This window comes from Delphinus delphis, chromosome 21, assembly GCF_949987515.2.
Source record: "Delphinus delphis chromosome 21, mDelDel1.2, whole genome shotgun sequence".
In the NCBI taxonomy this organism is placed as follows: Eukaryota; Metazoa; Chordata; class Mammalia; order Artiodactyla; family Delphinidae; genus Delphinus; species Delphinus delphis.
Window position 1 is genome coordinate 3,390,148 of NC_082703.1, and position 14,853 is coordinate 3,405,000.

The 14,853-nt window shown below is 58.0% G+C and overlaps 1 protein-coding gene across 1 annotated transcript in view; it reads left to right on the top strand.

Moving 5' to 3' along the window:
- Positions 1–14,853, top strand: part of ANK1 (ankyrin 1) — a 215,797-nt gene that overhangs the window by 164,105 nt on the left and 36,839 nt on the right. The window contains exons 19-36 of the mRNA XM_060001240.1: positions 1,217–1,315; positions 1,534–1,632; positions 2,619–2,711; positions 3,181–3,253; positions 4,004–4,027; positions 4,881–4,977; positions 6,185–6,263; positions 7,624–7,721; positions 7,803–8,027; positions 8,987–9,141; positions 9,453–9,664; positions 10,161–10,365; positions 10,653–10,749; positions 10,960–11,191; positions 12,632–12,757; positions 12,884–13,003; positions 14,025–14,103; positions 14,365–14,439. Coding sequence (XP_059857223.1) covers positions 1,217–1,315; positions 1,534–1,632; positions 2,619–2,711; positions 3,181–3,253; positions 4,004–4,027; positions 4,881–4,977; positions 6,185–6,263; positions 7,624–7,721; positions 7,803–8,027; positions 8,987–9,141; positions 9,453–9,664; positions 10,161–10,365; positions 10,653–10,749; positions 10,960–11,191; positions 12,632–12,757; positions 12,884–13,003; positions 14,025–14,103; positions 14,365–14,439 — 2,188 coding nt within the window. The remainder of the gene's footprint in view (positions 1–1,216; positions 1,316–1,533; positions 1,633–2,618; positions 2,712–3,180; positions 3,254–4,003; positions 4,028–4,880; positions 4,978–6,184; positions 6,264–7,623; positions 7,722–7,802; positions 8,028–8,986; positions 9,142–9,452; positions 9,665–10,160; positions 10,366–10,652; positions 10,750–10,959; positions 11,192–12,631; positions 12,758–12,883; positions 13,004–14,024; positions 14,104–14,364; positions 14,440–14,853) is intronic.

Below are 14,853 nucleotides of genomic sequence, written 5' to 3' on the forward strand. Positions count from 1 at the left end.
CTTCCTGGAAGAAGTGACATTTTGTTCTTTTTCACCAAAAGGCAACTGTATTCAAAGGAAGGGACAAAGTGACAACCCTGTAGCCCCAGCCCCTTCCAGCGTTCCTCCGGCACATCGGGCAGCAGTGTGACATTGAAGCCTCCCTGAGAAAAATCCAGAGACATATTTTATCCCCAGCTGCCTATAGCTTCAAAAGGAACCTGCTTTAAACCAAAGAATGTTCTGGATCTTTGAGGCTTCTTTTGTGGGCCTGGTTTTGTCTTTTGGGGTCCTGTCCTGAGAGATCTTATGTTGTGGGTTAGAACTTGGGGGTCCCAAAGCCATCCCATCACTCCAGATCCAGCCTGCAGGGTCTGGGTCCAGATCACCTCTGGGACCGGGCTCCCCAGGGACACTGAGGAGCCCAGAGAGCCTTGGCTTGTTGGCGTTTGGAGGGAGCATTAAAATATTCAGCAGAATGGCTTTCTTGACAATTACCTCCTCTGCAGACAAAACTCAAATGAACAAATGCCCAAAGCCACCGATTTCTAGCCATGGCCAGTTCCTATAAATTCCATTATGGTACAACTCTGTAACCTAGACAGCCTTCTGGGGAGTTTTTCAGTGGGATTTCAGCTTTCTAGTGGAAATAAGTGTGCAAGGCAGGTCTTGTCTGGGTCGGCAGTGATCTCTGCACTGCTGTCTGTGCTCATCTGAGTCTGCTGCTCTCCCAGGGTCTGCTGGCGGTTCCCTCCTTCTGGGGTTGACCCCTTTTGGCTTCTGTAACACGGGCCTCTCCTGGCTTTCCTCCCTCCTCTTTGCTGCTCCATCCCCATCCTCTTTTCTGACCTCCCTGTAAGTACTGCCTCAGTCCATGGGCCCCACTTTTTCTCTCCACACTTATCCTGGGGGATGTCTCTCACCTCCAAGACTTTCAACTCCCCTCAGGTGCCTCCTTGCCTTGCCCTCTTCCCCGGGCTCAGTGTCGGTTTCCAGTCACCTACTTAACCTCTCCACTTGGGTCTCTCCTAGTCATCTCACACTGCACTTGACTGACACCGAGCCCTGTCCCTCCCAGGCCCGTGGTGCCCCACTGCTGACCTTGCAAAGGGCCTCCTCGTCCATCCTCTCTTTCAGTCACCACTGTCGTGAGACTTTCATTCCCATCCAGCTCAGAACGGCTCGTGGTGTCCCCCGAAGCCTTGCTGGTCACCCTGTCTCCTCTCTTGCTTTCCAGATGGGTTACACTCCACTCCACGTGGCGAGCCATTATGGGAATATCAGGCTGGTGAAGTTCCTGCTACAGCACCAGGCGGACGTCAATGCCAAGACTAAGGTACTGGGTTGCCTGAGAGCAGTGCCAAGTTCAGATGCAGCCAGGGTCACTCCGGGCGCACTTGGGGCCCCACCACAACTTTCAGCTTTGATGCTGGAGGAGGAAATGGGGAAAACGCCTTTCTACGTTACACACAGAAGACGCACACGCTCTGTGGCAGTGGGCAGTGCTTTCTCTCGTAGCTAGCTCACCCTGCCAAATGTCTGCCTGCTTTACAGCTCGGATACAGTCCCCTGCACCAGGCAGCTCAACAAGGCCATACAGACATCGTGACACTGCTTCTCAAAAATGGTGCTTCCCCAAACGAGGTCAGCTCGGTAAGTACCCGCCCGGTTCCTGATTTCAGAGACCTGCTCTCACGGGCGGCCCCATGCGCTATCCCTTCACCAGGGAAACTCGGGTCATCCTCCTGTGTGTCTGGGGCCTGGACGGGCTCCCCAGGGCGTGGGCTGTTGGGATTAGTTCCTCCTTCTGGAAGACAGAAGGTTATCCTGGTAGCACTGTTTCCCCTCCCCCCTTTTTATGTTTTTTAAAATATTGTCAAAACCCTTTCTGAAATCTGTGGGAGTGAACAAAGCCAAATGTCTTGAGTGGTGTGTGAGGTTTGGGGGCCTCGGTGTCTTCAGCCACGTCCGTGGTCACTGTTCAGGGTGAACTTCCTGCCCTGGATAACGCGACTGTCAGCTTTACTAGGTTGTCGCCGCGGCCGCTTCCAGCTCAGCAAGCGTGCCGGCCTTTGTGGGTGCGGTTGCTGAGACCGTGTAACTGTGGATGGGGCTGAATCGGAGCGGGGCACCCCCTGGGACCAGAGAACTTAGAAGAAAAGAAAGCCTCAGTATCCGTTTAGTGTCGCTTAGCTCTGCCTTTTAAAACCAGAGTAGAAATAGGCCCCTCCCCTGTTTCTGGTGACTCGTGATTTCTGATTGGCCTGAGAAGAGTTCACTGAAGTATGTGGATTACTCTAACTATTTGAATGCTCAGTAACTGACACCCAAAGAACCGGCCTTGGGAGCCATGGGCAGTACTGCCCGGTGCCCTCCTATTCCTACAACTGCATCTGGTGCCCCCCTGACCCTGACCTTCCCTCTGGCTCTCCTCTTGACCACCCTTGACTTTGGTGGTAAGATCTCCCCTGCTCCCATTCAAGGCTGGCGCACTGTGGCCTCCTCTCGCCCTGCAGCGTCGTTGTGGGCGTCGGCGACACACATCTGGGCCCACGCGTGTGCAGGGGTCTTGCTCTGGGTATGAACGACTGGGGCGTGAGCTCGGTCTGACCTCGCCCTCCCTCCGCTGTTCTCCCCAGAATGGAACCACACCTCTGGCCATAGCCAAGCGCTTGGGCTACATTTCTGTAACAGACGTGCTCAAGGTTGTCACCGATGAAACCAGTGTCGCGGTACGTCTGCTCCTCCCCTGCACCCCTACCCCGGACACACACAGCCTGGCCGCAGGGCGCCCCTTGGGGTACCCCGGGAAAGGGAGCCTAGGTGTCCTAGGATTCCCGCGGGAAGCTCAGAGCCAAAAGAACTGGGGACGGGGCGCGGGGGGCGGGGCTCCTCCTTCATCAGGCGGGTCTTTACTGCCACCTAGCGGCCGGAGGAGTAGGGGCCGCCACCAGACCGGAGCGGGTAGCCCTGGATGGGACTGGGGGCAGGTACCAGGCGCCGGGAAGCTGGGGTTCCGTTCATCCCTCTGCGGTTCCTGCCAGACCCCAGAGACCCTCTTAGCTGTCATTTTCTTCATTTGGGACAAACATCCTTTGCCGTCTCCTTCCTGTCTCCACACTCATAACCAGGTAACTGCTGAATGGGTGAAAGGGCCCACTGCTGTGTTTGGGTTGAAGTCTTTGCTTTTTCTCCTTTTAGTTGGTCAGCGACAAGCACCGGATGAGCTTCCCCGAGACGGTGGATGAGATTCTGGACGTCTCTGAAGATGAAGGTACAGGCTGGGATCAACACCGCGTCCGGGTCAAGTCAGGCTGAAAGGGGTGCTCGGGGCTCTGAACACTCCGGTGGGGGGGGGGCCCTGCTGTCGCCCCGGGGCACCTCACAGCATGCCCACCTCTGCCGACCTAGTAAGAGCTGGACAGAACCACGCTCTAAAGATGCTGTCCGTTATCCAAAAGACCCCTTTAATGTGATTTTAGAAGAAGGAAATCTACATCGCAGGGATTAAAATATAAAATCCCACAAAGTTTCACAAATACATGTGTGTCTGCCTATATCATACAAGGACTGTGATTCAACTCAGTCAACTCTCAGAGCTGTAAGGAGCTGTCATAAAATTCCACTTGGTGTGTTCCTTGTGCTTTGAACAAAGCTTGTTTCATTTAAAATCTGGAAGAATTGCTTTTCATAAGCTGCTCTTCTAACCACCCGCTGGGTCGACAGTCAGTCATTATGAAACGACTATAGTTTCAACTTCTGTGGCCACGGGTACTTATGGCATTTTTCCTGCCCCAGGCAAGCCTGTCTTCCCACTGAACTTGGAAGAGAAAGATCGTGATAAAAAAGGGTGGGGCTGGATCAGATTTCTCTCTGGCCCCTTGCATATCAGTAACCCAGGGGTCATGTAGTTTTGTCAGCTAGGCGATGAAAGCTCTCCTGTATCCCCTTTGATGATACGCCTCTTAATTTAACTGACTTCAATCCTATCCATCCTTAAACTTGGCTCTTCTTTGCTTTCCAGGAACTGCTCATATAACTATAATGGGTATGAAACACTTTCTGTTCCCTGTGGTCCATTCTCACAAGTGCATTTCACTCTAAGCAATCCAAGATCTCACTAATCCATCCCTGGTTTTCATAACAATCAGAGCTTGACTAAAACAGGAAATTTCCATCCGTAAGATCCGTGCCCTGGCGGGCGGCTCCAACCTGTCCATGTCTGTGTCTGTGCCCATGCCACTGTGTCTGTGATCATAACTGCATGAGCTGCTGTGATTCCATCCTGTCGGCTCCAGATCACAACGCCAGGACACACACTGCTGAGGGGCAGTAAAGGACCCTGCAAGGTCCAGGGCTCCAACTCCAGTTCAAGGAGGCGAGAGAAACAAAGAGGCAGTCTGGTTTGCAGACAGACGTTGAACCTCCTGGTGATGCGCTTAGGAAATAATGAGGGTTCAGCCGCCATGGTTATTAAAGTTCCTAGAGCCTCTCAAAATGGATGGGTTTGGTTCCACAGTTGTTTATTCTTCTGTTGCGTGTGGTGTGGAAAAGAACAGAAGCACCTCTTTCTTTGGTGTCAGTGCACACGCCACAAGGGCTGTTTTGAAGTGGAACTTGTCAGGCAGAAAAAGTTCTTTTTTTTTGATGGGACTGTTTTCTTCTCCAAAGCCTGGTGCAGACTAAGATATCAGGGGCTGGCTGCCCCGCTCCAGGTACCAGGGCTGGAGGAACAGGGTCAGGGCTGGTTGAAGACGTTGCTATGGTCCTCCTGGAGCATCTGAGACCTTCCCCCACTCCTCGGGGTGAGCGTTGAGAAGAGCAGCAGATTCCCTCTTTTCTTTTGAAAAAGAAAGAGGGAATCTCCGTCCTGTCACTCACTTAAACTTGTGCGGTTTCAGGGGAAGAACTTGTTGGCGTCAAGGCTGAGAAGCAGGATACCAGGGATACAGATGGAGAGAAAGAGCTGCTGGATTTTGTGCCGAAGCTGGACCAAGTGTAAGTAATGCTCACGCCGAGGCAGGTCAAGGTCCACCCCGGGGACTGAGTAGGAAGATTCCAGAGCTGGAAGGTTCCAGGAAGGCCGAGCCCGGACGGACCGCTGGTCCAGCACCTTAGGATAAGCTAGCCCTGCACCAGGGGTGCCAGGCAGGCGCAGAGGTCTCTCCTACCGCAAGCCACCCTCTCAGGGGTCCCTGCCCCCCACTGTTCCTTCTCTCCTCGCTCAGTCTCCATACCCCTCCCCCTCTCACACACTCAGCTTCTCACCAGAAAAAATCCACCAAGGGAGATTGCCATTAGAAACCATTGCCAAAAAAGGGCGGGGGGGGGAGTGTCATTATGGGATTATATGAAATCATGTGTGTGAAACTTTTGAAAATTGCAAAGCACTACAGAATTTTTAAAAGCTTTCATTCAATTAAAAGAATTTAAATAATAAAAAAAAAGAAAGGAACTTTTGCCAAGCTGGCCTCAGAGGCTGGCCACGTCCCTCCATTGGCCTGTCCATTAGGGAAGACCCACGGAGGGTTTGTGTCTGCCTGTGTTTCTCATTCCTCCCTGAGATGCTGTGAGCTATTGCGACGTGGGTGCATCGCCACACCCGGGGACTTTGTGAATGAATCTAAAAGTGACAACTTTCTAGAAACACTGAGCCCTCGGTATTTTCTGAAAAGACAGGCGTGTGCCAGCTTGGTCCCAGGGCTTATACAAAATAGGGCAATGGACCAAGGAGAAGGAAAACTATGATTAGTATTTACTGAACTTCGTTTAGAAAGAAACTTGAGACTCGGACCCTGACCACGGAGAACCTACAGATATATTGGTAGAATCAAAACACACACCCAGTGGACAGATCGTGACGCAGAATAAGATGTAATGGCCAGAGCGAGAGTTCCCTCACCAAGGGGTCGAAGGCTGCAGAACAGGGGTGGTGCATGCAGGAAGATTTCCTGGAGGAGGCAGGTCCTTCACTCAGCCAGGACAGTCAGGCTCTGGGGACAGGCATGGGGGCAGAGGGAGGAGGCTGGTCAGTGTGTGAAGGCCAGGATGTACCACATGTGCCAGTGGGATTCAGGTGGTGGCGAGCGGTCGGATCGGATAGGTGATCCTGGGGGTACAGAAGTGTTTCACTAAGGCCTTCCGTGGAAGAGGGGGGCTACTCATAAGGATCATCCCTTGATGTCCCAACGTTCTCGGCACACAGGGTGGAATCCCCAGCCATCCCTCGGATTCCTTGCGTCACACCTGAGACAGTGGTGATCAGATCTGAAGAGCCAGAGCAGGTAAGAAGCATCCTTTCTCTTACTTCCCCTTGGCAGGGAGCAGGTCCCCTGGACAGTGATTGTTTTGAGACGACCTGCAGGACAATAGGAACTCATAGCTGAGAGCTGGCAGCGTTTACCAAGCCCCGCAGGTCCCAGATTCCACGTGTTCTTGGTAGCACTTGTGCTGTCAGTGCTCTTATCCTAGCTGTTGATGATCTGGGTCTCCGAGAGCCGAAGGGCGTGTGGGACACCCTCACGCTGGTCTCAGTGGGGCTGAGAACTGGCTCCAGAAGTTTTGGCTCCAAAGCCCATGTTCTCGGGGCCACAGCCCCTGAGCACACGCCTTATGCACCTGTTGGGGCCAAGGGTCCCGGCGCCAGAGAGGGAGCCTGAGGCTGCATTTGCACTCTGTGAAGCTGCAGGCGGCTCTGGAACTCTGAGCTTTTTTTCTTTCACGTCCATAAAAAAAGGGGACAGTTTCTGCCTCACCTTCCTCAAGGGATTACCGGGAGCTTAAAATACCAATACAGATGGAAAGAGGACGTCAAGGAGAGCTGTTCCCGGCGTGGGCTGTTACTCATTACAATACCCTATTTTGTGGCTTCCCTGGATGCCACCTGAATTTGTCTCCAAGATCGGTGGGATGGTTTAAAACAATGTAATTCCTCTTGGTTTAATTTTAGGCCATTTGGCACTTTGTCACCTGGGCAAAGGGGTTTTCTAGGGTAAAAAGAAAGCAGTGTGGTATTTGAAGGTTGGGACCGGCCACCCTGAGGCCCGATCACCGAGCCGGGCTTGTCCGTTTTCCAGCTGAGGCTGGTCTCTTCCCCTGCCACTGAAGGCACGCGCATCCCCTTGACCCGAAAGTGGAGCCAGAGGGAGGCGGCTGTGACGCCGTCCAATCCGCCGTTCCACCCTCGGGCACATCATAGTGGTGTGACGTTGGTGTCACGCCCCGGGTGACATTTGGGAGACCCGGTCAAACGTGGCCCTGGGGCTGCAGTGGCACGTTCCCCGGGGGCCGCCGAAGACGACAGTGAGAAGGTCCGAGCGGACCCGGGTCTTGCTGTTCCCTGGCCAACCGTGCCCTGAGTCCTTGCCTAAGTCATGAACCCGAGGCATGAACCTGGGTCTCCTGGCGTCCCGCTGTGCCCCGTCTGGGGTGGGAGGATGTGGGAGGAGACGGTCCAGCTGGGGAGGGGCTCAGAGTGCAGGGAGGGTGACTACCGCAGGGCCCAGCTGTGTGGTGGGAGCCCTTCCAGATCAGCGCCTCCTACGCTGGGCCCCTTGGTTCACGGCTGAGCCTCCCCGACCTTGGCCGAGACCATCAGCCGTGGCCCGGGGGTGACAGGACAGCTGGCCTTTGTCCCCTCTGCAGGCGTCTAAGGAGTATGATGAAGACTCGCTGATCCCCAGCAGCCCGGCCACAGAGACCTCAGACAACATCAGCCCGGTGGCCAGCCCTGTGCACACAGGGTGAGTGGCCTGGGAGGGGCTGGCAGCTCTGGCCCTGCTCGCCCACCCAGGAGAAGCCAACACGGACCCGCTGTGCCCTAGGTTCCTGGTGAGCTTCATGGTGGACGCCCGCGGGGGCTCCATGCGGGGCAGCAGGCACAATGGCCTGAGGGTGGTGGTCCCGCCCCGGACGTGCGCAGCACCCACTCGCATCACCTGCCGCCTGGTGAAGCCCCAGAAGCTGCCCACGCCGCCCCCGCTGGCCGAGGAGGAGGGCCTGGCCAGCAGGGTCATCGCCTTGGGCCCCACGGGAGTCCAGTTCCTGAGGTGAGAGGTCACTCCCATGCCCCCGACCTGTCCCTGCTGCGCTGCGACCACGCAGCCCCAGCCCAGCCCGGGCAGAGGGGAGGCGAGCCTGCAGCCCGCACCCGTGTTCTCTGTGTCCTGACCGGTCAGAGCCAGGGGTCCATGTGTTCCTTCCACGGCCTGTTCTAGGTACACGTAGGAGTCTGTTCCCCAGGGGGAGCTTAACGCCCTCAGCGCCTGTGTGACACTAGAGGGGGGATGAAGATGGCCACTTTCGGGGCCCCCAGGGTTTGATTATTTAAGCTCTGAAACGGTCTTCCTAGAAGGCGGCCCTGCAGCATGGCCCCCAAGGACAGGACTGATGGTTTCAGAGGCTCCCTCCTCACCTTTCCCGCAGCAGAAGGGCTTCTCCTTGGAGCTCTGCATCCCTCAGGCGCCACGGGCTCTGTGTTGGAACGGGTCTTGCCCAGGAGGCCCTGCCCTCCCATCTCCATCCACGGCCTGTCCCCGCTGCCAAGCTTTCATCCACCGATTGTAAAGCAGCTGTGAAACGCTTTCACGTTGACTTCCCCTTCACATGTAGTCCTCAAAGCCGTCCTCCCAAGGAAATGTCCTTTCACACACTGACACGGGAGGAAGCTGAGGCTCAGAGGGGTTGGGTCGCCCGTCTAGGACGTCAGGCGGGCCCTCGGGCTCAGGTCCAGGGGCAGCTTTATTCTGCTGAGCCTCGGCCGTGTGGCCATGGCAGGAGAGCCCCCTGTGAACTGAGGTTGGGGCCTGGTGGGTAGCTAGAGGGTCCGGGGGTGGGGGTTCTCTGGGACCTGAGGCGGGTCTATCGGACTGTGAGGACCAGGCTGCAGACGGGACAGCCTCTTTCCAGGCAGGACCCGGCTACTCTTCCCTACTGAGCCCATGGCTGCCGCCCACACGGCACGCACACCTGCGTCCGGGCCCCTCTCCACTGTCCCCTGTCCCCCCAGCCCTGTCATCGTGGAGGTCCCCCACTTCGCCTCCCAAGGCCGTGGGGACCGCGAGCTCGTGGTGCTGCGGAGTGAAAACGGCTCCGTGTGGAAGGAACACAAGAACCGCTACGGAGAAAGCTACCTGGATCAGATCCTCAATGGGATGGACGAAGGTGCGCGAGCCCCAGGGATCCGGAGCACAGCCCTCCTCCTGGAGGACGGGGTTTGGGGTTGCACTTTGGGGTGGGCTGTCGGGGTCTCCCGGAGTGTGGGACCCCCTGAGAGGCTAGACGTGGCCCAGCTCCGGCGCCCGGGCCCCTGCAGCCTGGTGTCCTGTGCAGGACCCCCTGGGCCAGGACCTTTCTCCTTCCAGGTGGCCCAGCCTCCTGCCCCTGCCGGGGCCTGGGGAGGGGGCGCCAGAGTGGGGATCAGGGGCCCTGGGAAGCCACCATGGTGATGGGCGGGCACGGGCCTGTGGTTGCAGAGCTGGGGAGCCTGGAGGAGCTGGAGAAGAAGAGGGTCTGCCGCATTGTTACCACCGACTTCCCCTTGTACTTCGTGATTATGTCAAGGCTCTACCAGGACTACGACACCATCGGCCCCGAGGGGGGCTCCCTGAAAAGCACGCTTGTCCCCCTGGTGCAGGCCACCTTCCCAGAAAATGCTGTCACCAAGAAAGTGAAGCTGGCCCTGCAGGTGACACAGCCTCTCCTTACCTGCTGGGGCCCCATCACCTGGACCGGGTTCAGGGATGGAAGGCGTCAGGGCGCTCAGAGATGACCCTCCTCCCCAGGACATCTCCACCCGTTGGTCTAGGGCCTGAAAAGTCCCATTAGAGCCCTGACCTTGAAGCTCAGAAGAAAGTTGGGTGGGTGAGATAGGGCAGACGCCCTGGTAACTTGCAGAAAACCCCAGATAACGTGTTAAACCACAGGCTTAGCGTGAGGGGAAGCCACTTGGCTTCCTGGAGAGGTGCCTGAAGCAGAGCAAGGCCCCCGGGAGTGGGGAGCAGCAAGGAGATGGGGACGGGGGCTCAGAGAGGACAGCCGGGCTGGCCGTCAGCAGGAGCGGGACCCGCCCCCCGCCCCCCGCCCCGGGAGCCTTCGCACCTGCCTGGACAGCCGCTCTCTTCCTCCGTCCATGAGCCCCTCTGCTGCTCCGGGGCTGAGTGTGCCCCCTCGGCACTTCACAGGCCCAGCCCGTACCCGATGAGCTGGTCACCAAACTCCTGGGCAACCAGGCCACGTTCAGCCCCATTGTCACCGTGGAGCCGAGGCGCCGCAAGTTCCACCGCCCCATCGGGCTTCGCGTCCCACTGCCGCCCTCCTGGACGGATAACCCTCGGGACAGCGGGGAGGGAGACACCACCAGCCTGCGGCTGCTCTGCAGCGTCATTGGTGAGCGGTGCCCCCGCCCCGCCCCGCCTTCTGGGCAGCAGCTCCTTCCACGACACCTGGGGAGACGGGAGGACACAGAGCTAGGGAGTGATGGGCTCCTCGGAGGGACGAGCAGCTGCGTCCGCGTAGAGCTGCCTTGTCCCCGAAGAGCCCTCTGACCCCGGAGGAGGGCTGCTGCGAGGGGAGGGGCGGAGGGGTAGGTGTGCTCTCAGGGCCACGGCCGGGTGTGCACGTCCCGCGTTGGCTTCTGGAGACGGTCCCCCAAGCCCTTTCTACTGCTGTCACAGGAGGGACAGACCAGGCCCAGTGGGAAGACATCACGGGGACCACCAAGCTCATGTACGCCAACGAGTGCGCCACCTTCACCACCAACGTCTCTGCCAGGTGACACCCCGCCTGCCCGGCGCCATGGGTCCCCGGGCCCCGCGTGAGGGGGCAGCGCTGTCCCCATGGGTGGCCATGCTTAGGCCGTCACCTGCCCACCCCACCACCGGGGCTGTCAGAGAGGCCACCGCCCGGCTTACAGGCCATTGGATGGGGGAGACGCTCCCCCTCAGGCACTTAGGGACAGGCTCACGGCTGCCCTCTTTTCAGGTTCTGGCTGTCGGACTGCCCTCGGACGGCTGAAGCTGTGAACTTCGCCACCCTGCTGTACAAGGAGCTCACCGCAGTGCCCTACATGGCCAAGTTTGTCATTTTCGCCAAGATGAACGACCCCCGAGAAGGGCGACTGCGCTGCTACTGCATGACGACGGATGACAGGGTGGACAAGACGCTGGAGCAGCACGAGAACTTCGTGGAGGTGGCCCGGAGCAGGGACATAGAGGTAGGGCCTGGCCCCCCTGGGCTCCCGCCTTGTGGCCCGGAGCAGGGACACAGAGGTAGAGGCCTGGCCCCCCTGGGCTCCCGTCTTGTGGCCCGGAGCAGGGACACAGAGGTAGGGCCTGGCCCCCCTGGGCTCCTGTCTCGTGGCCCGGAGCAGGGACACAGAGGTAGGGCCTGGCCCCCCTGGGCTCCCGCCTCGCGGGCAGCCGGCGCCTTTGGGACCCAGGGCTATCAGGAGGCGGCCTCTGCAAAGGGGCTCCTGAGCCATGTCCCTTTAAGAAGCATCAGCGGGAAGCTTCCCCAGAGCCGAGGGACATCATGTGGGTCAAGGAGAGAGCAGGCTGTCAGCCCAGTGATTTGTGGTGCTAGGAGCTGACATTTATTAAAGTTCTTACACCCCAGGTACTTTTAAAAGTGCTTGAGTGGGACTTCCCTGGCCATCCCCTGGTTAAGACTCCGCACTTCCACTGCAGGGGTCACGGGTTCAATCCCTGGTCAGGGAACTAAGATCCCGCGTGCCGCACCGTGTGGCCCCAAAGCAAAAAGTGCTTGAGTGGCGTCATCTCCCCTGATTCTCATAACTGTGTGTCCTTTTGTTATCCCCCGTTTACAGATGAGGAAACCGAGACTGAGGGAGGTTAAGCAACTTGCCCAAGGTCACACAGCTAAGTAAATGGCAGAGAAAGGATTTGTCCCAGGAGTCTGACCACAGAGCCCACTTTCCCTGCCACGCCAGGGGTTTTGCAGCACCCAGATGAGGAAGCAGGGGAGGGGCTGGGCAGATGGGGGAGCAGTAAAGAACGGGGACTAGGTTTGAACCTGTTACCCGTCCCAGGGTCCTCACTCAGGTTAAGATGTGTGACAAAGCAGGGCCTTTCTGAAGATCTGGCCTCAGAGGCTGTGCTGAGCCTTCTGGGGGCTCGGAGGGCCCGACGAAGGGCCACAGGGCTGGGGCCTGCCTCTAGTGCTGTTTTGGGCACTAACCAGTCTCCTGGGGCCTCAGTCTCCTCCACTGCAGGGGTCACGGGTTCACGATAACGTCTCAGTTGAAGGCATTATGTACACAGTAGGGCTCATCATATCATGGGTGAGATTAAACCACAGCGTGGTCCTCCTGGCGCTCACACAAAGTAACGTGGTTGGATGGCGTTAAAAGAGATCAGTGTGTTTCGGAAGCCATATTGCGATTTCCTAGTGGAATTCTAGAGTATTCTGACAGCAACGCTGACCAACCACGCAGGGACACGTGAAGAGTCCTGCTTACTATAAACTCCTCTGAAGGAAGGAAGCATCCACCATAACCTTTCCGAAACAGCCAGTGGGGCCTCCCAGAGCACGGCCCCTGGGGGGTCGTGGGGAAGCAGAGACGGGAGCGGACAGGCGGGCCCGGGCATCTGGGCATTGCTCCTGACCAGCTGCGTTTGCTTTCCCTTTCCTGCAGGTTTTGGAAGGAATGCCCCTCTTCGCAGAGCTCTCCGGGAACCTGGTGCCCATCAAGAAGGCCGCGCAGCAGCGGAGTTTCCTCTTCCAGTCTTTCCGGGAGAGCCGGTTGGCCATTCCTGTCAAGGTGCGGCCTCCTCTCGCCCACCCCTCGCCCGGGTCTAGAAGTCCGGGAGGTGGAGAGCTCTGAGCCAGCTGGGCTGGTGGCCAGTGGGGCGGCCCCTGACTCTCCCTTTTGTGTGACCGAGTCTAGGTGAGGGACAGCAGTCGAGATCCAGCAGGGTCCTTGTCATTCCTGCGCAAGGCGATGAAGTACGAGGACACGCAGCACATCCTCTGCCACCTAAACATCACCATGCCACCCTGCACCAAGGTGAGCGCCCTGCCGGGACTGTCAGCCGAACCGGTGGAGAAAGGCCCTGGGCTCTCCCCCGACACGGGCTGTGGCCCAGCCCTTCCCGCAAAGCTCGGGAACAAACGTCAGGGTGTGAGGGCGACGCGCGTGTTCACACCGAGGCCCCGAGCTCCCCAGGACGCCCCTTCCAGGACGTTGGAAGGCGAGGCCTGACAACCGGGTGGCCGGTGGCTCAAGGTGTCCCAGCCACGTCAGGGCTCTTTTGGAGCCTCTTTTTCCTCTACTTACTTGTCTTGCCCAGGCCCTCAGAGAAGGGAAGCCTGGTGTCTCAGCCCTGCGCTCGCCCAGGGCTCTGAGCTCAGCAGAGGTGTGGGCACCAAGCGTCACTGGTGCCTGGGAGCAGCTGAGTCTCCGCTGCGCTGGAGGGAGGGTCCCTCTTGCTGGTGTCGTCCTGTCAGTTTCATCATCAGCCTTTCATGCCGAACTAGACAAACAAGGTCACATCCAGATATCTGAGGCTCGTTTTCTCCTTTCTGTCTGAGGACTAGGGAGAACCGACTTCCCTTTCACAGGCGGGTTTCCCACAGCCTTGAACAAGCGTCCCGGTGCTTTGCCACAGCGTGCGAAGGCTTGGGCATCAAAAACCGGTCTTTTGAGCAGAAAGGAATCCAAAAAGAAAAACTTTTTTAAAAATTCAAACTCCAGCTCCACCCACTTACTGGCTGAGTTACCTTGGGCGGGTTAGTCTGCCCTCTGGGTCTCAGTTTCCTCCTCCCCGGTGAGATGGGAGGAATGATGGTACCTACCTCATAGGGAGTTGTGTCCATCAAGCAGGGCCTGGCACGTGATGAGGGCCGTGTGAGCTTATCCTTAATGATAATAATAATAAAGTACGTTAAGACTCCCTCTCGCCCCCCCTCTGCCCACACTTCTACCCTGTGTGTCGAGGCTCCAGGCAGTGCAGCTGCCCATCGCCTGCCAGGCCAGGCGTCCTCCCCGCCTGCACCCACAGCGCTCTTTCCTGGTCTCTCTCTGGCAGGGCAGTGGAGCCGATGACCGGAGGAGGACCCTGACGCCACTGGCCCTGAGATACAGCATCCTCAGCGAGTCCACATTGGGTACCAACCTCTCTGTGACTCTCTGTGCTCACTCCCTTCCCGGGGGCGGTGAGGGAGGCAGCGTCCCCTCACCCCGACGGGAGCTCCGAGCTGACACCATTGGCTCAGCCCTTGGCTGGGGTCTCCACTGACCCTCGCAGGCCTAGCCAGCAATCGGGTGGACATGGAGCGGGCCCCGAGCCCCTCTGAGGTCCCTCGCCCACGCCTGTCGGCTCTGTGTCCCGCCAAGGCTACTAAATGGAACGCGATGCTTCCCCCCAGGTGTCCTCAGCGGCGCAGACCGGGCTGACATGAAGATGGCTATTATATCAGAGCACCTGGGCCTCAGCTGGGCCGGTGAGTGGGGCAATTGGGGCAGAAGAGCACTTTGCCTGTCTACACCTACCTCTGCACCTCCTCTCCGCTAAAGGGCAGCTGGTGAAGGCGTTTCTAAACCTCTTCCCTCCACCGGTGTGCCCCTGATCTGGGATTGTCGCCATGGTTTACCAATAGAGGGGGGCTCCCTCCCTCCCCCACTTCTCTCTGGTTTTCCTTTTTAGAAACTCAACTGCAGACGTTACAGGAGACCTTAGCATGGATCCAGGCTGCCCATTTTACAGATGGGGAGGCTGAGACCTAGCTAACTGGGGGGACTTCAGTTGTGCAGTGAGTTAGTGACAGAGCCCTGCAAAGCCAGCAAACCGAGAACACACACAAGCAAACAAAAAACGCGCGTCCTGCCTGCCTGCCACCGCCCCGGCCCCGCACACG